General features: G+C 43.5%; 1 protein-coding gene across 2 annotated transcripts in view; it reads left to right on the top strand.

Moving 5' to 3' along the window:
- DOT1L (DOT1 like histone lysine methyltransferase) overlaps window positions 1-19,950 on the top strand; it is a 235,074-nt gene that overhangs the window by 91,224 nt on the left and 123,900 nt on the right. For both annotated transcript variants that reach the window (XM_078671100.1, XM_078671099.1), the window contains exons 8-12: window positions 6,346-6,401; window positions 10,288-10,367; window positions 15,205-15,273; window positions 17,424-17,530; window positions 19,152-19,193. In XM_078671100.1, the coding sequence (XP_078527226.1) occupies window positions 6,346-6,401; window positions 10,288-10,367; window positions 15,205-15,273; window positions 17,424-17,530; window positions 19,152-19,193 (354 nt within the window). The remainder of the gene's footprint in view (window positions 1-6,345; window positions 6,402-10,287; window positions 10,368-15,204; window positions 15,274-17,423; window positions 17,531-19,151; window positions 19,194-19,950) is intronic.

The raw sequence follows: 19,950 nt of genomic DNA, 5'->3' as shown, positions 1-19,950 counted from the left end.
CCCCCACCTCCACCACCTACCCCACGATGGACAACATCATGGCCACCCTCATTCAGATCAAAGAAGACATACACAACATCAAAGAACTACTCTCCACACACCCCATACACCCCTCACCCACCTCCACCTCCCCTCCCAACTTGTCCCCTACCCCTCCGGCTGACTCCCTCACTCAACACGCCCCACACCGGGCGTCAATCCCTGCTCATAGTCTCAGCAACTGCTCTCGTCCCCCTCGTCGCCCCTGCAACCCCTCACACAACTACACCTCCCCGCCCAACTTGCCCCCCACCCTTCCGATTAACTCTCTCACTCAACTCTCCCCCAACCGGACCTCAATCCCAGCTCGCAATCGCAACAACCGCCCTCGTCGCACCCACAACCCTACTTCTGACCTCGACACACTCACCCTTCTCCGCTCCTATGACCCAGCCCCCCAAAATCACACAACCACCTCACACCTCACCATTCCCACGATACACTCAAATCCCCTTAGACCCCGCACACTAAACAGCAGATTCTCCATCCCCAATAACCTTCGAAAAGTCCCTCTCTCCCTAGAACCCTCTACCACCCTCAACACACCCCGTCTCAAATGCACTCTCCTCAACTGCAGATCGGCCTCGAAACATTCCGCCGCCATTGCTGATCTCCTCTTATCACTGGACCTTGACCTAATCATCCTGACTGAAACCTGGCTAACTGATTCTTCGTCACCTATAATGGACATTCTGGTTCCTCCCAACTACCACATTATCAGGCTCGACAGATCGGGCAAAATAGGTGGTGGAATCGCATGCATCTACAGGAACAACCCCTCTGTTCTGAAAGTCAATTCCACCTCCCTACCATCCCCAACATCCTGGGAATACATCTGCCTCGACATTATTAGTGAGGGCAAACCGATATGCTCTCTTCACAGCATTTACCACCCACCCAGGGACAACCTCACCTTTTCCCAACAAATCATGGATATGATCTCAACCAATTCCGGACGACAGCTCACCCAAATATACCTTGGTGACTTCAACCTCCACTGGAACGATCGCAATGACGCGGTGGTAAATAGTCTTAAAAATTTCCTCGATGCCCTTAACCTCACCCAAATATGCAACAGCCCGACCCACGAGAAAGGCTCTATCCTCGACCTGATCGTCTCCAAAGAGGACTCTATCCAACTCGAGTCCATCCAACCCTGTGACTGGTCAGATCATCATATTGTCACATTCTTCATCAATGAAAAAGTTAAAGTCAACCCGGCTCAATTCTCCAAGCCCAAAGTCTGGAAAAGAGACATGAAAAAACTCAACCCAGGCTCTTTGCCCCCTAACAGTTGCAATCTCCTACTCCCACCGACAGGCGCTACGGACGTTCAAACCCTGACTGACCACTATCTCAACGCTATGACCTCAATAATTAATGAGGCTGCACCTATGCAGCTAAAAAGAGTCTCTACTAAAATCTCCAATCCATGGTACGACGGGAGTCTCAATGAGGATAGACGAGACATGCGAATGGCAGAGCGCACCTGGAGATCAGCTCCCTCTGCACTGCACCTAAAAGCTCTGAAGAAAAAGAAACGCCTACTTCAGGAAAATAAAACGCTCAAAATCAGATTTCTTCAGCCTCCAGCTCGACCAAGCAAAAAACCGCCCGAGAAAACTGTTTGAGCTAATCAGATCACAATACAAGGATCTACCCCAACCACTCAACACTGTGCGTGAAGCACCCTCCTGTGAAGACTTCGCTGCTTTCTTTATCCAAAAAACTGACAACATAAAGAGCGATCTTCTCATTGACGCAAGCCTCTACTCCAGACCCCAGTGCTTAGCACCCATTGAACCAAAAAACAATGCTACATGGTCAACCTTTGGCACATACTCGGAAGAAGAAATTGGCAAACTGCTCAGCACCCTGAAACCATCCAATCACCTCACGGACCCCCTTCCTGCTACCGCAGTAAAAGACTTTACCCCTTTGCTTCTCCCTCTCTGGACTAAAATTATCAACAGCTCTCTCCAACAAGGAAGCATACCTGACTCCCTCAAAGTTGGACAAGTCACACCACTACTAAAGAAACCCACAGCCGACCCCTCTGATCTCAACAATTACCGTCCCATTACCAATATTCCCACTCTCGCAAAACTGCTGGAAAAATGCGCACAACTACAATTGACTAAACACATTGAACAATTTGATCTCCTCAACCCTCACCAGTCAGGCTTCCGAGCAGGACACAGTACAGAAACTGCTATGACTCACATAATTGACGACGCACTTCAAATGCTAGACCAAAACGACACCTGCTTCCTCATCCTTATTGATCTCTCTTCAGCATTCAACACCGTTAAACATGAGAATTTACTAGAACTACTAAACACAAGAATGGGTTTATCTGGAACTGTTCTCAAGTGGTTCACTTCCTTTCTTCACAACAGGTCGCAGAAATTCAAGAGCAACAACCTGATGTCCTCGCCAATACCTGTAACGCTAGGCGTCCCCCAAGGATCCTCTCTATCCCCAACTCTGTTCAACCTAGTCATGGAACCTCTCACCACCTTGCTACAAGCATCCAATGTACACTTTCACATGTACGCCGACGACCCCCAACTTTATCTCAAATTACAATCCCCCAAAGACATCTTGCTCCTGAACTCAACGATCAGAGGCACCCAATCCTGGCTTGCAGATAATCATCTCAAACTCAATGCCCTGAAAACAGAGTTCCTTCTGATCTCACCTCCAGCGAAGATCTCCACCACTCAAATTTGGCTTAAACACCTAACCGCACTCAATGTCCAACCCACTATCGTGGACTCAGCAAAATCTTTAGGCATAACACTCGACACCAATCTCAACATGCAGCAACATATCAGCAAGGCAACAAAGGGAGCGAACTTCCAGATCAACACTCTGAGGAAACTTAAACCCTTCCTCCCAGCCAAAGACTTCCAAACCACAGTACAAGCACTAGTCATCCCTCGAATAGAATACGGCAGCACCGCCCTCTGCGGACTCCCCCTAACTACAACCGCACCCCTAAGAGCTTCTCTAAACACTGCAGCGAGACTCATCACTGGGTCAAAAAAGCACTCCCATATTACCCCTGACTTAAAATCCCTGAACTGGCTGCCTTTTGAAGCCAGAATACATCTGAAAATCGCCTGCATGACACACAAGGCGTTACACCTAAACTCACCGGCTACCTCGCTCAGAAGCTGACAATCTCTGGCGGAGCTAGAAACACTAGAGGCACAAACAATCTTCTGCTGAAACCTCGAAGATTCCGGAAGGAAAAAACATATAAGCGCTCCTTCTCAGGAATGGCGCCTAGGATCTGGAACTCATTCCCTCCCGAAACCAGGCTTATCTCTTCCACTACACTCTTTAAAAATGAAGTAAAAGCTATCCTCATGGCTAAATACACTTGAACTATTATCTCGAACTCTGTTAATACTCTGCACCGAGCTGTACTACATGTTTGACCCCTTTGCTTATTTGTATTAGTTGTCTTATTACTCACATGATTGGCTCTGCAGCCACCTATTTGTACTGTTTGATCTATTGATTTATCTGTCTGACTATGCTCCCTCATGTACCCCTTCTATGTAAAGCGCTCTGATATCTGCAAAGATCTTGTCCGCGCTATATAATACTTTCAAATAAATAAATAATAAATAAATACCTGAGTTCTGTGATGTTACCGATCAATCGCTACGTAAAATAATTAATAAACAAAAGGTATGTTGTACACCTGATGCTGGCCTTTTTAATCCAGCAGCAAGGTATTTTTTATGAGGAGTGGCTCTGCCACAGTCGAGGGACACTTCTTTTGTACCTTAAACCATCTCACTTTCCACTTCCAGGAGTATCATATGGTTTAGGGTGAAATTAAGGGTCGAATACTTAAATTATAATCTTTTAACTGTAAAGATAATTACATTTTGGACTCCTTCAAACTGAAGGATCATGGGATACAGCACCTACATGAGTGCGCTCTCTTGTCTAGAATAATGTATACACGACAGTACATGCACGACTTTGTTGGATGACTTAAACAAAAAGTTGTTTGCTGCAGATTGTGCTAAAGTAATGATGGCTGTGAGAGACTGGTGCGTATCGCAGTGGATGTCCATCCATGAGACTGGTCCTCCTAAGTGTGTAGTGTAGAACCAGTCCCAAAAAGTGTTTTTGTGATGCAGGGAAGAGTCTAAGCTTTTTTTTTTTTTTTTGCAATAATGGATGTCCGCGGAGTAAGTTTTGTCACCTTCCTGGTAAATAGTGTTCAGTCGTCGAATATAATATGCAACTTTATTGATTTCAAACCATGCTACTGAAAAATGTTAGGAATGGGAATGGTCAGCAGATTCACATGCCTCGTCCTACTTCTCTGAGACAACATTGCACCAAACCGGGAATATCCACATGGAACACGAGTCTATTAAACACGCTGGTTCCTCTGGGTGGATATTTCAAATATTTCTCATTGGGTAAGTCACTAATCTAGGAACTGCAAGCAGTTTTGAACACCCTAAGCTTTGCTGAGATTCTATGCCTGTCCTCTGCTGGTGACATAAGGCGCATATGGCTATTGACGTCCCCTGGGACTCGCTTTAAAAAGGACCATTAAGTGTGAATCACTTGCTTTAGTGTATTTTTCTGCTTCAACCTCTAATCATGAATTTCCATGGTTCACTGGGACCATTGTGGCCTCCTGGAAATGTGATCACCCTGGTCAATTGTTCGCCTCTTCTGCTACCTCTTGTCTTATGTTTGGGCGGTCGCACCTGCGGGCAGTGTGTCCCAGGTGGAGCCGCCCACCTTCTTGCTCGATTGGAGCAGATCCGCTAATCTCTCACTAACGCCAGACTTTATTCCTTCAGGTGATGCGCCACAGTCCCGGCCCCAGGTGTTTATCTGGAGAAACCAATGACCTGTTTGCTTGTTCCCGGCATCCTTCATTTTCAGAATATGCTGAATGAACCCTGCTCATGTTTTGAGTATGCTCACTGTTGATCCGCTTTCAACTGATTATGAATACATTTCAGTTCTTGGACCACTTGGGGTTCCTTTCTCTGTTTTGTCCTACTTGTGGCAGTATGGCATCAGGCAGGTTAGCAGAGTGACCTGCTTTCTCTCTGGCTGGCCGGTCCTGGGTTGACAAGCGGGTTGGGCCCTGCCTGCCCAATGGAATAGGCTCCTGGGTTGTACGGGAATTACTTCATTCTATTATTTCAGTCCTATGTTAATCTCTCATTTCTAAAATCGCACTCAAACTGCTTCGGACTACATCAATGCTACCCTTTTGTCATATGTTTGTGTAGCAAGACTTAAGTGAATTTTAACAAAGTATTGAGTCGGCAGGCAAGTGGCCCAGCCATTTTGTTGTGTCCGATCATCCCCTTGTTTCCTGTTCATGACCAGCGAAAAGTATGAGGTGTAGCTCTCGTTTTAAATCATGCAGTGCCCTCTTGTGGCCTTTCGGTGCATCGACAGCACTGTAGCTTCAGCTCTGCTGAAGAGCAATGGGAACGCCCACGACCCTCCATGGGTAAGCGAAGGAGAGGAAAAGCCCTGCGGTTTCATAGTGTAGGAAGAGTTGTACATAGAGGTAAGGCTTAAGGAAGACAAGTAAATGAAAGCTCCTGCCAATGAAGGCTGGTGCTCTGGCTCCTAAACCGGGCGTCTTGGGAATAGGGGAGGGAGTGTACTTGTAGACAAGTGAAACCCACTGACATGGAGGCATGCAGATGGGACCAGTAAGAGTAGGGGTGGGAAAAAGGGTAGTGCCAGGACCTTGGCACAGAAGAAGCCAAGAAAACAAGCAGGGTCGGTGGAGGCGCCATAATCCGAGACACCATCACCCCTGCACACACTGGACACCCTCTGTTTGTGAAACCAAAGTCTGCTTCCAGAAATGAAAAGGGCCAAAAGACTAAACAATTAGCGAAGGCACCACATGCAAACACTGCAGAACGTAACAGGATTGTGAGATGGGTGACACGCTAACTGATCCGTCGCCAAGACCTCAGTGTACCACACATGGGTGTTCCGCTTGCATAGCTGAATGCCAGCCACATCCATGACTTACTGTTATCATCCCATGGCCAGTTTATCTCTACCACGGTTAGTTTTGGTTTGCAGTAAGAGCGTAAAACTATGAACCATGAAGGTCTAGAATTTACAAAAGCTATTTAACTTCATTAAACGCATATCTGACCAATATTGCAGACGCCTTCAAATGAGTTCGAAAAACTTTAAATATATGGATGTATTTTAAGTAGATTCTGGATAATAGAATGGAATAATGCTTGTGCCAAAGACTTTTCTTTTACTTTTCTTCAGCTGGAGAGAGGCGACTTCCTGTCAGAAGAGTGGAGGGACAGAATCGCAAACACAAGGTATTAAACTTGATTGTCCTGGGGAACGCTTACTTCGGAACAGCTACATTTTGGGTTTTGAGAGTATAATGTGACTGGTGCCACCTAAGAATCCTAGATTTGTTACTCCACCATCATTGCAGAAATTATGAGCGCACAGAATAAGGGATCGTTATTATTCCAAGGGGATTGGAGCTGGGAATCGTTATGTTGCCAGATCCTGTTTTATTGTTGTAGGTGTGTCTGTGTATGACTTGTGTGTTTGTAGAACACAGGCTGCGGTGACCTGGGTGATGCAACTTCTTGAGCTTGTGCCAAATACACAGAGGCCCTGTCTACCACTATACACAGTCTTGAAATCTGCCCAGCCATGCCTTGCCCAGTTATTTGAATAACGGGATTGCCTTTCTATGGTTCTGCCTGTCTTAAACTGTCCCTACTCTGCACCCCATGCAACTAAGCTCTTACAATTCCTTCTGCGTTTTGCATTTGGTTGAATGAAGGCTTTCATTTAATAGAACACGTGTGCACCTTTTCTGCCGGTGTTGAATGGTTCCGCAGTTTGGTAAAGGGGGAATTAACTCATGACCATTTCATTTTAGTTTAGTAGTTACCAAACTGAAAGGGTGATTAGTTGGCCCGTATCCATGTGCCAGTGACCACTGAATTTGCTGTAGTGGACAGTTGTTTTGACCCGAAGAGTGGAAACGACACAGAATAATGGTAGTAGACGTGTATGTAGACCTTGGCCCCTTTGGAGTGGGTTTGATCAGTCAATCAATGAAGATGTTATCATCTGGCGTGCACGTCCTTATAGGCCGGGTTGAAAAGTAGAACTCCGACTACTCTTATAGACTGTTTCTCGGAAAACCAAAAATGTTGCTGTTAAATAGCCCACTGGGTTATTACTTTGTTTCCCCCAAAAGCACTTGTTTGTTTTGGATTCTACGTATAATCCCATTCTTAGTTGTTGCCTAATCAATCACCCGTTGTGACAGATGAGCTATGTGATGTAAAAAGAAATGCGTTATCAGAGAACTTGAACATTGTGGTGTGTTGTAGATAATGTCTTGTTTTAGCACCACTGCTTCTGACTGGTCACCTCCCTCAACAAGGCCATCGTAAGACACTTGATACTTACAAAATCTTGCAAGCCCAAACAACAAAGGTTGATTAATGGCGCTCTTTTGAATTAATCTCCTTGGGTGTCACTTTCTCTGCTTCGGTAGACGTGAACAAAAATATGGATGATCAAAGCATATCTTTGTTTTTTCTGTCAGCAATGTCTTTGGTGGATGGTAGACCCTCATGGCTGATCTGTTCCCAGTAGTAGAATCATGCTAATTCTGCAGCACGTTTGTTGTTTTTTGGGTTTGGTAGTAATAGTTTGGTAAGATCAGTCATGTGCTTTAGTGGGACCTGGTGAGTGAGGATCTGAGCCATGATATACCCGAGGATGGCAGCATACTCATAAACTGGATCCATGAAGGATCCCACCACCTGGAAGACAGTAGGACATGTCCACGATATCACCTAAAGTGCTTCCGCTGGTTTCAAGACTGAGCTGAAAACTACAAATAGAAAGGTTGTGTGAGCCAGGTGTGTGCGCAAAAGCAGAAATTTCTCGGGTAATCGGATCAAGATTATTTGAACAGTTTACAGAGCACATTTTCAGCTATTTTTGTGGCCATACCTCTTTCATAAACACACAACTAGGACCTGAGATGGACACAACAGTAGAAGTTGGAGAATCAAGAGCTAGTGACCAGAAACAAAAATACACCCACCAGCCTTTTCTATGTGAACTCCCCTCAGCTTGATTGGTTGATTGTCTGGCCCGTAGTCAGCAGCGCTGTGGCTTCTTTGGTCTTTTTTGTACTATCCTAAAACAGATCCACAGAGCAGAGTGAACTCCCGTGGTCCAGTGTAAACAGGCAGAAAACCAATGAGAAGATGTGCCCAGTCGCCAAAGCGGAGTACGTGAATTCTCAAGGTGGGCACAGATGCCCACTTTGCAAAAGCATCTGGAAATAAGGCAAAATAAACTGTCCATAAGTAGATGGAAGAACAGAAATACACGATGTAGACACTCAAACAGCTAAGGACAGTAATATTATTAGGAAAGCTAATAAAAAAACATTTTCCTTTTAAATGTGTGCAACGTAAGGCCATCTGTTAAACATTACTTCCTGCTTCTGATCGCTTGACGTACAAAAGACTAGTGAATTGTGTGCGGATATTTAACTGGGTTGTTGAAGGTGTGTTCTGTGGTATCGTCCGCCCTGGTTCTTAGTTTAAGTAAAAAGTTACCAACCCTTAATTTAATACGTAAATCAAAGTAAACATTTCGGAACTAAATAATGTAGAACATTGATTTTTGACAAGGGGAATAGAAAAGGCATTGTGTTAATTAGTTGTCTACGCCCTCCTTGGCTACGCCACTGAATTGTGTTTCATTTGCTGCTGCTGGTTGGATAACTGTCCCCAGACGAAACTTGTGCTGAGGCCCACAAGGGGTTTGGTGCCGCTTGGAAGCAGCATCCGCCTGTTTTCCCTACCTTCTGAGGCTTGCTCTGAGTGAATGCACCATTGCTTTAAACGTTTCTCGGCACCGGGTAATCCTGGGTAAGCTCTATACGTACTACTATCGTGGAATGAGTGATGGTGTCTGTGACCAGCTGCAGCCTGTGCTTCTAGTTTTATCCTGATGAACACTGCGGTTATGTGTTGATATGAGTGATCGTACGTCAGCGTCTTGGTGTTTATCTGCCTCGCATATGCCATGAGGGAGTTCAGGCTCCATCAGCCAGGAACAGAGTGAGCTGATGACTAGCTGTGCGCTCCCAGAGCATTCTCCAGTGTTTTTAAAGATTGCTTCGAAGCTTTCTTCGCTAGATTTCCAAGGAGGCATCTGTTTTTATGCCAAGTGAAGTTCAGATCGCTATAAAACGCCCTAATGCCCTCAATGAGCAGGATTAAAAAAAGATACTTGAAATCCATAAAATGTTCGAGTATTTCTTTGGCACAAACCAAGCTGCAAAGGCAGCAATGACCAAATAAGACCAGGCACAGGGAAGACATTCGCTGAACATCTTGGCGTCCCTTTTCCTACTGCTCCCTCAAAGAATTATTGTAAATCTCGTCCTCCGCTGAACCTGTGATTACATCAGTTCGCAGTGTGAGAAACCATGTATTATACTAAAGAGAGCCCAAAATAACCTTGTCCCTATTCCCAAATTGTAAAAGCCAGCTTGTAGTTAGAGGACATCTTGTCTGAATGTATGTGTTTTATTTCTTGCATGGATATAGCCAAATAAAATAGGTTAAAATGATTGTAGTATTGGGCTCCTTCCTCTGGGCAGTTTGTGTTATTGCTTCTCAGTCGTGTCCATGTTTCGCTTCTGTTGTGACTGGCCACCTTACAGTGCTGCAGTCCCACCTCTACCCTTTCCCCAAGCCTGTCTCGGCTTCATTTTTTTGTACAGGGATAAGGCCGATGCAGTCAGTGGGATATTTCGCATAGTGAGGGATGTATGGTGGTGACTTGCGGCTCAGTAACGGGACATTTCCTAAGGTGATGCACAGCGATTCACTACTAGAGACGGAGGCTCACTTCTCCGGCCTCTTGGTATCTGTGCTTATAATGAAGGTATCTGGAGCTCGGGCTGGGGTATAGTATATGTTGCTGCTGGGTAACTTGAAGTTGCAGAAGTGCATGGAGGGAGTCAGTCTGGTCTGTACATGTGATACCTCAAACTACATCTCTCATTGTATTTTGAAAATAGAAGCACGACCAGCACAATATCTGCATCCATAGAAACGGGCCAATTTTTTTTTTTTTACTCTTAACATGTATATCTTTTTCCTTAATTATTGCTGTCTTATTAACCAGAATATTGTCTTGCAGTGTTATTTTTGTGAATAATTTTGCCTTTGGCCCTGAGGTCGATCACCAATTGAAGGAGCGCTTTGCAAACATGAAAGAAGGTAACGATTCGGTTGAAAAACCCTGCTTCTGTTTTTATTTGGGTGGGGTACGAGGGAATTTGTTTTGTTTTCCTTTTTTGGATTTCATATTGCCTGGATCACCGACATCATTACTCCCACTCTGCAACAGACTGGACCTCAGAATGTGTGTACTTACCTCCCAGCAACAGCCGGGGTTTTAGGCTGATTGTGAAGCACTCTGACATGGTATTTTTCCCAGGGGTTCCTAGGTTTGCCTTTCTTCAAAACATAGCAATTGCTCAAGAGCAGAGAGGTCTTAGTAGCAGAGAATTTACTGTAGTAGAAACTGCTTGTGGCCAGTTAAGGCCTGAGTTCTAGATATTGGAATTGTTGATGATTGGAGCTGTCCTGAAGAGTTAAAGCATAGGATGACTTAGAAGTAGTGAGAGCCCAGCATTTTCAAGTCCGTTTTGTGCTTAAACAAGATCAGTTTCATGATTTCTGACAAAAATCTGACTTAAGATAATTTTTTTTCATTCTAACTTCTAAAGCCCAGCACTTACTTTTAGATGAAGACAAACTTTTCCTAGGTTAACACTTGTCCTGCTTTCTAAAGACAAAATACTTACGTTTAGAGGCCATATACGCAACATGTTGCTTGAAAAGGACTGGCCTCTTAAGAAGGGTACTGCTCTGTCTTGTGTGAGTCTGCATATCACGGAGAAGTAAATACTTAGTACATTTTTAAATCTGTAAGACGTTTATATTTATTATTTAAAGGCTAGACTTTTTTGTTTAGTTGATGGCCGTGTGTAAGCGCTATTGTTTCTCTGCCTCTTCCCAAGCTCATTCGTAATTGCTTATTGCGCTTGGTGGAAGTCCTCTGTGGGAATCTGGCCCTCACAGGTTCTGACTTGTAAATCGAAAGGCAGAATTCCCTTGCACTTTCAGCATTATAGTAAGTGTTATTTGCCTCTCTTCTCCACTTCTTAGTTTTCTGACATCCTTGACTTTAAGCGATGTCTGTCTGAAAAGTGGAGCCCACCCCAAGACAAACTGAGTGCATGTTTTGGGCCTTGGGTGTTGTGGAGGCTTTGAATTTGACCAGTATTGCGCCTTTGACCAGTATCGCGCGGGTTGAGCTATTGCTTCTGCTTGGATCATGGGTCAAAAGCGCCAGGATGCCCTTGGTGGTGACAGGTTGCGCTATATAAGTATACCACAATACAATACACAATACTTTGTGCTCTGCTTACTGGGCTGACAGGGAAAGAGCTCTCTTTATTTTCACGAAATGTACAAGGAGAGGGTACTGGCTGAAAACCAAAATGTAGCGACTGGAAATTCGTGCTTCAGCTCCAAGATGTAAACGCAACAGTTTGAAAATGTGGTAGCAAGGAAAATTGATCTTTATTCCTCTTTTTTATGAAAATACAAATCTTGCTGATTGTTACAAAATATTACTCTGTTGTCTGTGATGCCAGAGTGGAAGCTTGCAAAGATAATCACAGAATTGATGAAGCCTAGAAGGCCAAAACCCCAACAAAAGGTAAACAAGCAGTTACACAAGCAGAGATGAGATCAGATTGACTACTGCTGTTTTGGCTCCCTGTGAAAATCCTTGAAATGGGTTGTTCGCATCAGTTTTCAGCAGGATTCAGTTTGTAAGAAAGAAGTCTCAACATGGCCAACAAAGTACCCTTACATTGTAAAGTCTAGTTTGGTGTTAAAAAGACATGCAATAAACACAGAGCCGCAAAGAAATTGATAGAAGTATTTGCAATAAAAACACACTTCAATGGAAATCATCCCTAAAGTCCCAAAGACCAGACTGTTCTATGAAACAGAAATGTTTTTATGATAACGTTTTTACTTAAACCGTTACAAAACAATAAAAACATTGGCAAAGCCAAAAGGCAGGCAGAAAAAACACTTGCTTTTTAAAGTCTACGGTGTTGGCTTTGAGTTGCATAGAATTAGGGTTAGTGATTGGCCGCAAGCTTAGACATTTGATTGAACCCCAGTATTCTTTCATTCGAAAGATGGCTGCTGACTGGCATGACCATTTTCAAGCCAGCAGTATGATCTGAAAGTTAGCGGCCGTGTCGTTGTTGTCCTATACTTTGTGTTTTGCCTCTTTTTCCTTGGGCAACACTTCGTATGGTTGGATCTTCATCCCCTGGTCCCATATATAGACATTGAAGTTAAGAGTTTTTTGATGATCAAGATAAAAAGTGATGGATTGAGCAGAAAGTACAATTCCTGTACAGTGACATCTTAAAGTGCACATACAGCGACACCAGGACTCCAGATAAGATAGAAGAGTAAGAGTATTTAACAATCTAATTCTTAATTTTAATGTATAGTTCTTTTAGTAAAAGGTACGTGCAGTTATTCTGGTACATGAATACAAAGTTCTGGTACCCCCAAGGACATGTTGAGGTCAAATTTTAGTAGCAGAGCTCCCCGTTGCGGCGTGCTGCTATGGCCACTGCTTTATCTGAACAGATAGAGAAGGGCAAGTAAATGTTTACTTTTACTCTTGCTATTTTGGTGGTACCGTCCCGATGCTGTTGCCCAGATCGGGCAGTTACTTCCCTTATCTGGAGCCCTGAGCGTTACCAGGGAGGGTTTTTCCCCACTGGTTTTGTGAAGGTTGTTCCCATTTTTGGATCAGGTGACGTTGAAGGCGACAGTCGAACATATTCAGAACAATCTGAAGACGAAGCCTTGGAATTGTTGAGGTTGGTGCCTTTGTTCAGCATCTTAATGAGTTCAGGGTTTACCGTGCACAGACTTCCAATGGAGTTCATATTGGGGCTCTCCCTGCTTTCTTTCTGTAGGTCCAGTTTTGTGCAAGAGGCTCCCTGGTGTCCTCCTCCACCCTCCCATAACCCTATCCTATGATACCCATACCACGTCACTCTAATCCAGTGATAGTCCTAGTATGGCAGGGGGCCGCTTGCGGCCGCCTGACCTTTCCATGTGGCCCCTTCGTGAACAGCAGCTCTAGTCTGCTGTTTACCTTGACTCAGCACTAACATTCAGAATGGAAGTCCTGCACCACTTCATTTTAGAAACACCTTCATTTTTAAAGACCTCTTACAACAAACGTATAAAATGATAGTCTCTTCAAAGTGCTTTGCTAACATGCAGAACCTTTTCACCTTAGTATATCCAATGATATCACTGCATTGAGAGATATTTCGTTTTTTACATGATAGTTTTCAAACATGAATTTAGAAACATTCATGCTTCCACTGACCCCGACAACAATGGCAATATTAAACTAAGAGGCAAGTCACTTATGTGCACCCTCCTTGTGGTCTGGGTTGCTATTATAAATGGGCAACATCAGAGTTCATTAGATCAAACACAAGAGAAGGCAAAGTAAAACATTTAAATGAAAACAAATTCCTAGGATCACACTATTTAGTCAGGTTTTCTGGTTTAGCATTGTGCAATTCAGCTACTACCTGTAGATGCCTTGCTTCCTCTACACCCACCTTGCAAACCCCAATTCCTAGGATCACACTATTTAGTCAGGTTTTCTGGTTTAGCATTGTGCAATTCAGCTACGACCTGTAGATTCCTTGCTTCCTCTACACACACCTTGCAAACCCCATATCACCCGACAGCCACCCTGCTGGCATCAGTGTGGCCCTCGGTCACACCACATACCATACTATGTGGCCCCTGGGAAAATGTTTGAGAGTACCTGTGCTCTAAACCTAAATTGGAATCACGGTGCTCTATCTCACAGGTGGAAAAATATTGACGTTTGAAATCTGAGCTGCTGTTTAACATTCTTGTATAGAAATTATAAAGTGTCAAATGATTTGTTGCTTTTCTTGCTTCTCCTGCTCTGTCCTCAACACTGTTTCGCATCCTCTTTTCCCTGTCTTTTCTTGAACTTAGACAGTGTGTTTTATAAACATGCCATAGTGACTGTGTTAATGCTTATTTCTTGCAATATTGTAGATTGTGTGGGTTATGGTGTGAGCTTTGAAATGTCTAAATAGGTGTCTCTTATCCTCTCACCGTTCGTCCCTCTTGTTTTTTTGCCCTCTTGGAAGCTGGTTTTAATTTTAGTGTACAAGTCATGCATCTTACCCTCTCTTCCATTATAACTAAGGCTCCCAGTTTCTGCTTTTAATGATTTTTATAGATAAATACAGACCCAAAACAATCTAATTTCTTGTCTGTTTATTTATTCATCAAAGAAATGAAATGGGAATGAGAGAGGCTGCCATTTGGCAGATAAGATGGCTTTGAATGGAAAATGTACTTGAGTGTTGAGGCCTAAAGTTTTGCTCAGAAGCTTGTGCCTGACACTACAGAATGCCAGAATTGCCAGTACCATGGCTGCGTAGTCTTGATTCAACCCCCTGCCGCTTTTATCAGCCACAGGACACTCTGGGCTCCTTTATCTCACTCTTGCATGTTCTTCTTTTTTTTTTTTACGATCCCTTCTTTCTCCTTTTGATACTGATTTTCTTTCTTTTTCTCTTTCTCCACTTGTGTGATTTTCTCTCTTGCTCGCAGTCAGTCTAATGTGAATAAAAACAGGAGTCTTTTGCCTAGAATGAGTGCTGTGGGACCAGCGTGCAACCACCAGCTCAGATTGAGCACTGCTCTTAGTGCTGTTTGTGGTGTTAAAGACCAAGCCGTGTACCTTTCCTGTTGACCCTCGAGACCTGATCTCCACAGTTATTCTGTGTTCCCCAAGTTCCTGCTGCCTGTTCTCGTTTATGTGCATTTCATTCTATCTTCTGATGTCCTTTCCTTCCTCCTCAAATTGCACCTCCTTTTTTCTGACTGAGGTAAACCTTCCAAAGGTGGTAGATAATCAGTCATTCCTTTGTGCCATTTCCAGGTGGCAGAATTGTGTCCTCCAAGCCTTTTGCACCTCTGAACTTCAGAATAAACAGTCGAAACTTGAGTGGTAAGTCCCGTCTCTTCTTGCGTAAGTAATGTTGCAGAATGTTTTCTAATGAAAAATGCGTAAAAAGTGAATTGATGATTGCGTGACAGGGCTACCTCTCCATGTCTACAGGACCAGTCCTGGACACTGATTAGACTGCCCCATGCTTTCTGAGAGTTGTATCTTTCATTCAATTGGAACAGAGCAACTGATAATGTTCGTCCTTAAAAGGAAAGTCCGGGACGCAGTCATCTGGCACCTGTCCATTAGTCCTTAACAGCAAACGGCCACATGCTCAATGAAATCTAAATATTGTATCATGGAAAACCCTGATTGACAAGCTTGTCCTTAACAAAAGGGTGTCCCAATTTTAAGCTATGGATTTCAAGATGTTAAATTGAAGACTTTTACAGTTCACCCTCTCAATCATGCTGTCCCACTCACTTTTTTTTCTTCAAATAAGCCCTTTTGTATGTTTGATCAGTTGCCAGATTCTTCGCAGTAGTCGGAACATCCAGCCACTCCCTTTTGACCGTAAACTCTATATGGACTATTGATGGTTCCCTGCTTCATATAGATTATTTTTTGATGTTCATGCTGCAGGGTGATGGAGAGGTGCATTTTGAGCTTGGTGCATTATGTGCTATGAAAATAGCGCAAAATGCTGGGTAGCACTCCTCTCATAATTCAGTGTAATCCCGCATAATTCTGCAGTGATTTCCTGTAATTATGCTACAGCAAATTGTGCAACTTGCATCCACCCCTAGTAAATATGCGAATTAACACATTTGTGGTTAATGTGGGCTTGGTGTACATTTGGTGGTTTGGTGTGAACCTTGTTTGGGTACTCTGTAGAGGACATATGCTTTTGACAAATGTTAACCTAAAATTATGCAGCTACCATTGATTCTTAAAATGTTGTCGAGGTGACAGGCGCCATGTCCTTGCTCTAACTCGCTGGGTGGTGGTGAGAGTGTCACATTGACGTGAATCTTGACAAATAGCTAGTGTATCAGCTGTATTTTATGGACTTATGATACTTTCAATAATACTAGGCTTTTTCTTAGAAATGGTGGCATTCAAGCAATGTTCTTGGAGCCAAAAGCCAAATTTATACAGGAAAGATTAAGATATTGATAAGCAAGTAATAGGAATAAGAAGCCACCATTACTATAAAACTATGCTCAGCTAATGTAGTGGAGAAAGGGGACTTTGAAGAAATGATGCTGATAGTTTACTTTTGGAAAGATGGTGGTTGTTGAGGAAACTTTTCTCTTTGCGGTAAAACCCAAGTGCAGTGAAGCCAATGGGGCTGTTGGAGCAAGAGGTCCTAAATGTGAAGGATAATAGAAAAACGTTATAGTACAGTCCCATGTACTGCTTTTCAGTGCAGGCAGTGCCGGCATGCTGGCTGCCATCCCTTCTACAATGCCATGTTTGGAAAAGCAGCTGAAGTGAAGGCTTCAAGAAAGATTTTAGGGAAAAGTGTACCTACCATGAAAGCTAGGAAGGCAATATTGTTGATTAGAGGCGCCCATTTGTTAATTAGGTGTCAGGAAGAATTGGGTGCAGCCATGATAAGTCTATATAAATCCATATAGAATTGCATTCTGAAAAATGAGATTGAGCTTTATAATTCCAGTACAGTCCAAAATCTGAAGAAGTCGCCAAGAGGCTTTTATTACAGATTTCTGGTGACTGGTGCAGTGGTGTAAGACTGTACACCGCAAGCTAGAGTGCTTAAAGGCATTGCAGAATTCTTTCAGCGCATCCTAGTGTGATTTTATCCCATAAGAGTGCATTACATAGTGCAGACGGGTTCCTGTACAGACAGTGAAATGAATTGGGCGAGGGTTGCTTGGGGGGGGAGGGGGGCGAGGGTACCGGCTTCTGATATGTGCAAGCAACTGGATGAGAGAGCTTCAACAGCGACTTTGCTGCTCTGGGAAAATTGATAGTATTACAAATACTCCAATTTTGGTCGCCTGCGGAGATTCCTCATTACAATTTTGTAAGGTTGTGACTTGTACCTTCTTTAATAGACTGGATGCAAGCGCACTTACTAACGTGTCTAAAGTGTTTTTTTGTGTTTGCGTGGACTCATGGGTGCAAGCGCTCAAAACGAGACTAATAGTACTCTTTCTCTTAACATGTAGTATTTTTTTCTTAAGATATCGGCACCATCATGAAAGTTGTGGAATTGTCACCACTGAAGGGGTCCGTTTCATGGACCGGGAAGCCAGTTTCCTACTATCTGCATACCATAGATCGAACCATAGTGAGTATTATATTTCTGTAGCCTATCCTCATGTCCTGCAAGTTAACTACTCCATCGTCTAACTTGTTATGGACATTTCTGGGAAGTTAAATCAATTTGGCTTAAAGCCCTGTTGATGAGTGGTGATTCTACTGTGTTTTTTTTTTTTTTTTTTTTGCCCAGCGATTGAATATTAGGTGATGTTTCTTCATAGCTTACAAAGGGTGAATGCCTGGTTTTGTTATGGTGTTGCTCTGATGTATGAAGGTTTGCTCGGATGATTCCCTAGTACCAAGATTTGCTTGTGTGTGGATGCATGAATCCTACGCCAAAGAACAGTGCAGAATAGAATCATTCCGTTGAGAGTTTTGAAGCCAGTGCTGTTCTAAGGAAAGAGTCCTGCAATCCCCTATCTCTTCAACCAACAGACAATTTACACAGGTACTTCCAATGCGGGGTGCTCCACACCCAGAGCTTAAAGTGCTGATGGCTAAAGTGTTTCTCAGAAGACTGCGGCAGGCGATTACAAATGTTGGTCACCAAATAACAAGGCTGTGTATTCTTGATCCCACCTTATGCCTCTTTTATCCCCCACTTTACACTCCTTGCCTCTTTATCTCACTCTCACAGGTTTTTTTCATCCTTGTTTTCGTTTGCCACTGTGTTTTAGTCTTTGTTTCTTCTTCTTTGCCCATTTTGTATTTTCTGCCTCTTGATCTGGCTCATAAGTACTGGTTCCCAAAAGTGGGTGGAGTGCCTGTAGGCTGTGGGCCTTCAACCACCAGCAAAAATTAAGCACTGTCCATGTCCAAGGCAAGTCTCTGTTCCGGAGATGGCTTTTCTTGTTCATTTATTCCTCAAATGTATAAACTAGTCTAGAAATGCCACCCATACCCCTTTCATTTCAACCAGCTTAGTGGGTTACCCTGGCTTGACCGCTTCACCACATTGCCTTAGTTTGTGATATGAGTGAGCAACATTCCCTCCTTTGTTTGGGAAGTGCAGCTAAGTTCAGTCAGCAGCTGTGCCCTCCTGACCTCCAGTGGTACTTTCCCTGTTGCCTGAGTCTAAGATTTGGTAGCGAATCTTAAAGTATGGATTGGCACCCAAATGATAGGCTGCGAGGGACTCCTCTCTCTACAATGTGGCCATTTCCCTCTCAATTCTCTGTATACTTCTTGTAGTAAATTATTCCAGAGACTGGCAAGTCTGGTACTCTGCCCGGTGGCAACCCAGAGGCTTCATTCAACATACAGAGGTGGCTCGCTACCATATTTTACTATTTTCAGTGAGATCCAATGTCTGTTAACATCTCTGGATCACTGGCCACCCTTGCACACTGTGGGATCTTGGGTCATTGAGTGGTCTGGTGACATGTTCCAAAGGGGACCTTTTGTATTCGGTACCGGAACCTATACCCGAGCTTCCACATTAGGTCCTAGGAGAAGAGAAAGGGAATTCAGGGGCTCCTTTCTGAGAAACCAAAAGCATAGTGAAAACTTGACATGTTTCAAGAACATGGTAGAGTAGATTCTCTAAAGCCCTATGAGGGGCTGTGGGGCATTTGTGGCCTGGAATGCTGTGTATTGCACTGATTCGCATCATTTAAATGAACTAAAATTTTATTTCTCAACTTTTTCAGCTTGAAAACTATTTTTCTAGTCTCAAAAATCCTAAACTCAGGGTAAGTTATTATTCTTACTTGTTTCATGAAGTGCCATTTGCAGCGATGTGCAACTTGGCCATGTTTGCCACGATTGTATCCTTTTGTGCCTCCTGCAACTTCTATATGCATGTTACATAGCCCCTATTCATTCTGCATGTGTTTCGTGTTTCGAATGACACTTGATGTTGATCGTGTGGTATCATCACGTTTCACTGTTGTGTGGCACCCCTACTTTAAACATACGGCTCTGTTATTAGTCTGTTCAAATGGCTGCATTCTAGTAAATGAGAAGTGCTTGATATTTACATAAGATCTATCTAGACACAAGATGTCCATCAGTGTGGCGTGCATCCTGTCTTGGCCTGTAGTTTATTTGACCCCACTGATTTCACACTGCTGTTTTTGCTCATGGGTGTTTCGGGTCCAGTTGTAATAGTGATGGTAGATAAGTGTTCTTTTTTCCAGACAGCAGTACCTCCATTTCCAACTTAATTTTTAGCTGATGTTCTCCATATTAACATACTTACTTGTTCTCCGCTTGTTTTGGGAACATGCAAGCGAATGAATCTGAAGATGGTGTTTATGATGTAGAACTAGTGTTACAAGAGGACAACTTAAGTGCTGTCTTCTTTGGTGCTTTTATATAAAGTAGTAATTTGATCAAAGCATAAATTACCTCCCTTACAGGCTGTAAATGTTGGCAGAAGGATGTGGCCTTTACAGTTTCTACCCATTAATCTTAACAAACAATGCCGTAATTTCTAGCGCCCTGCCA

The sequence above is a fragment of the Lissotriton helveticus genome, chromosome 12, assembly GCF_964261635.1.
Source record: "Lissotriton helveticus chromosome 12, aLisHel1.1, whole genome shotgun sequence".
In the NCBI taxonomy this organism is placed as follows: domain Eukaryota; kingdom Metazoa; phylum Chordata; class Amphibia; order Caudata; family Salamandridae; genus Lissotriton; species Lissotriton helveticus.
Note: the sequence above shows the minus strand (reverse complement) of the source record. Positions and strands in the feature narration are given on the sequence as shown.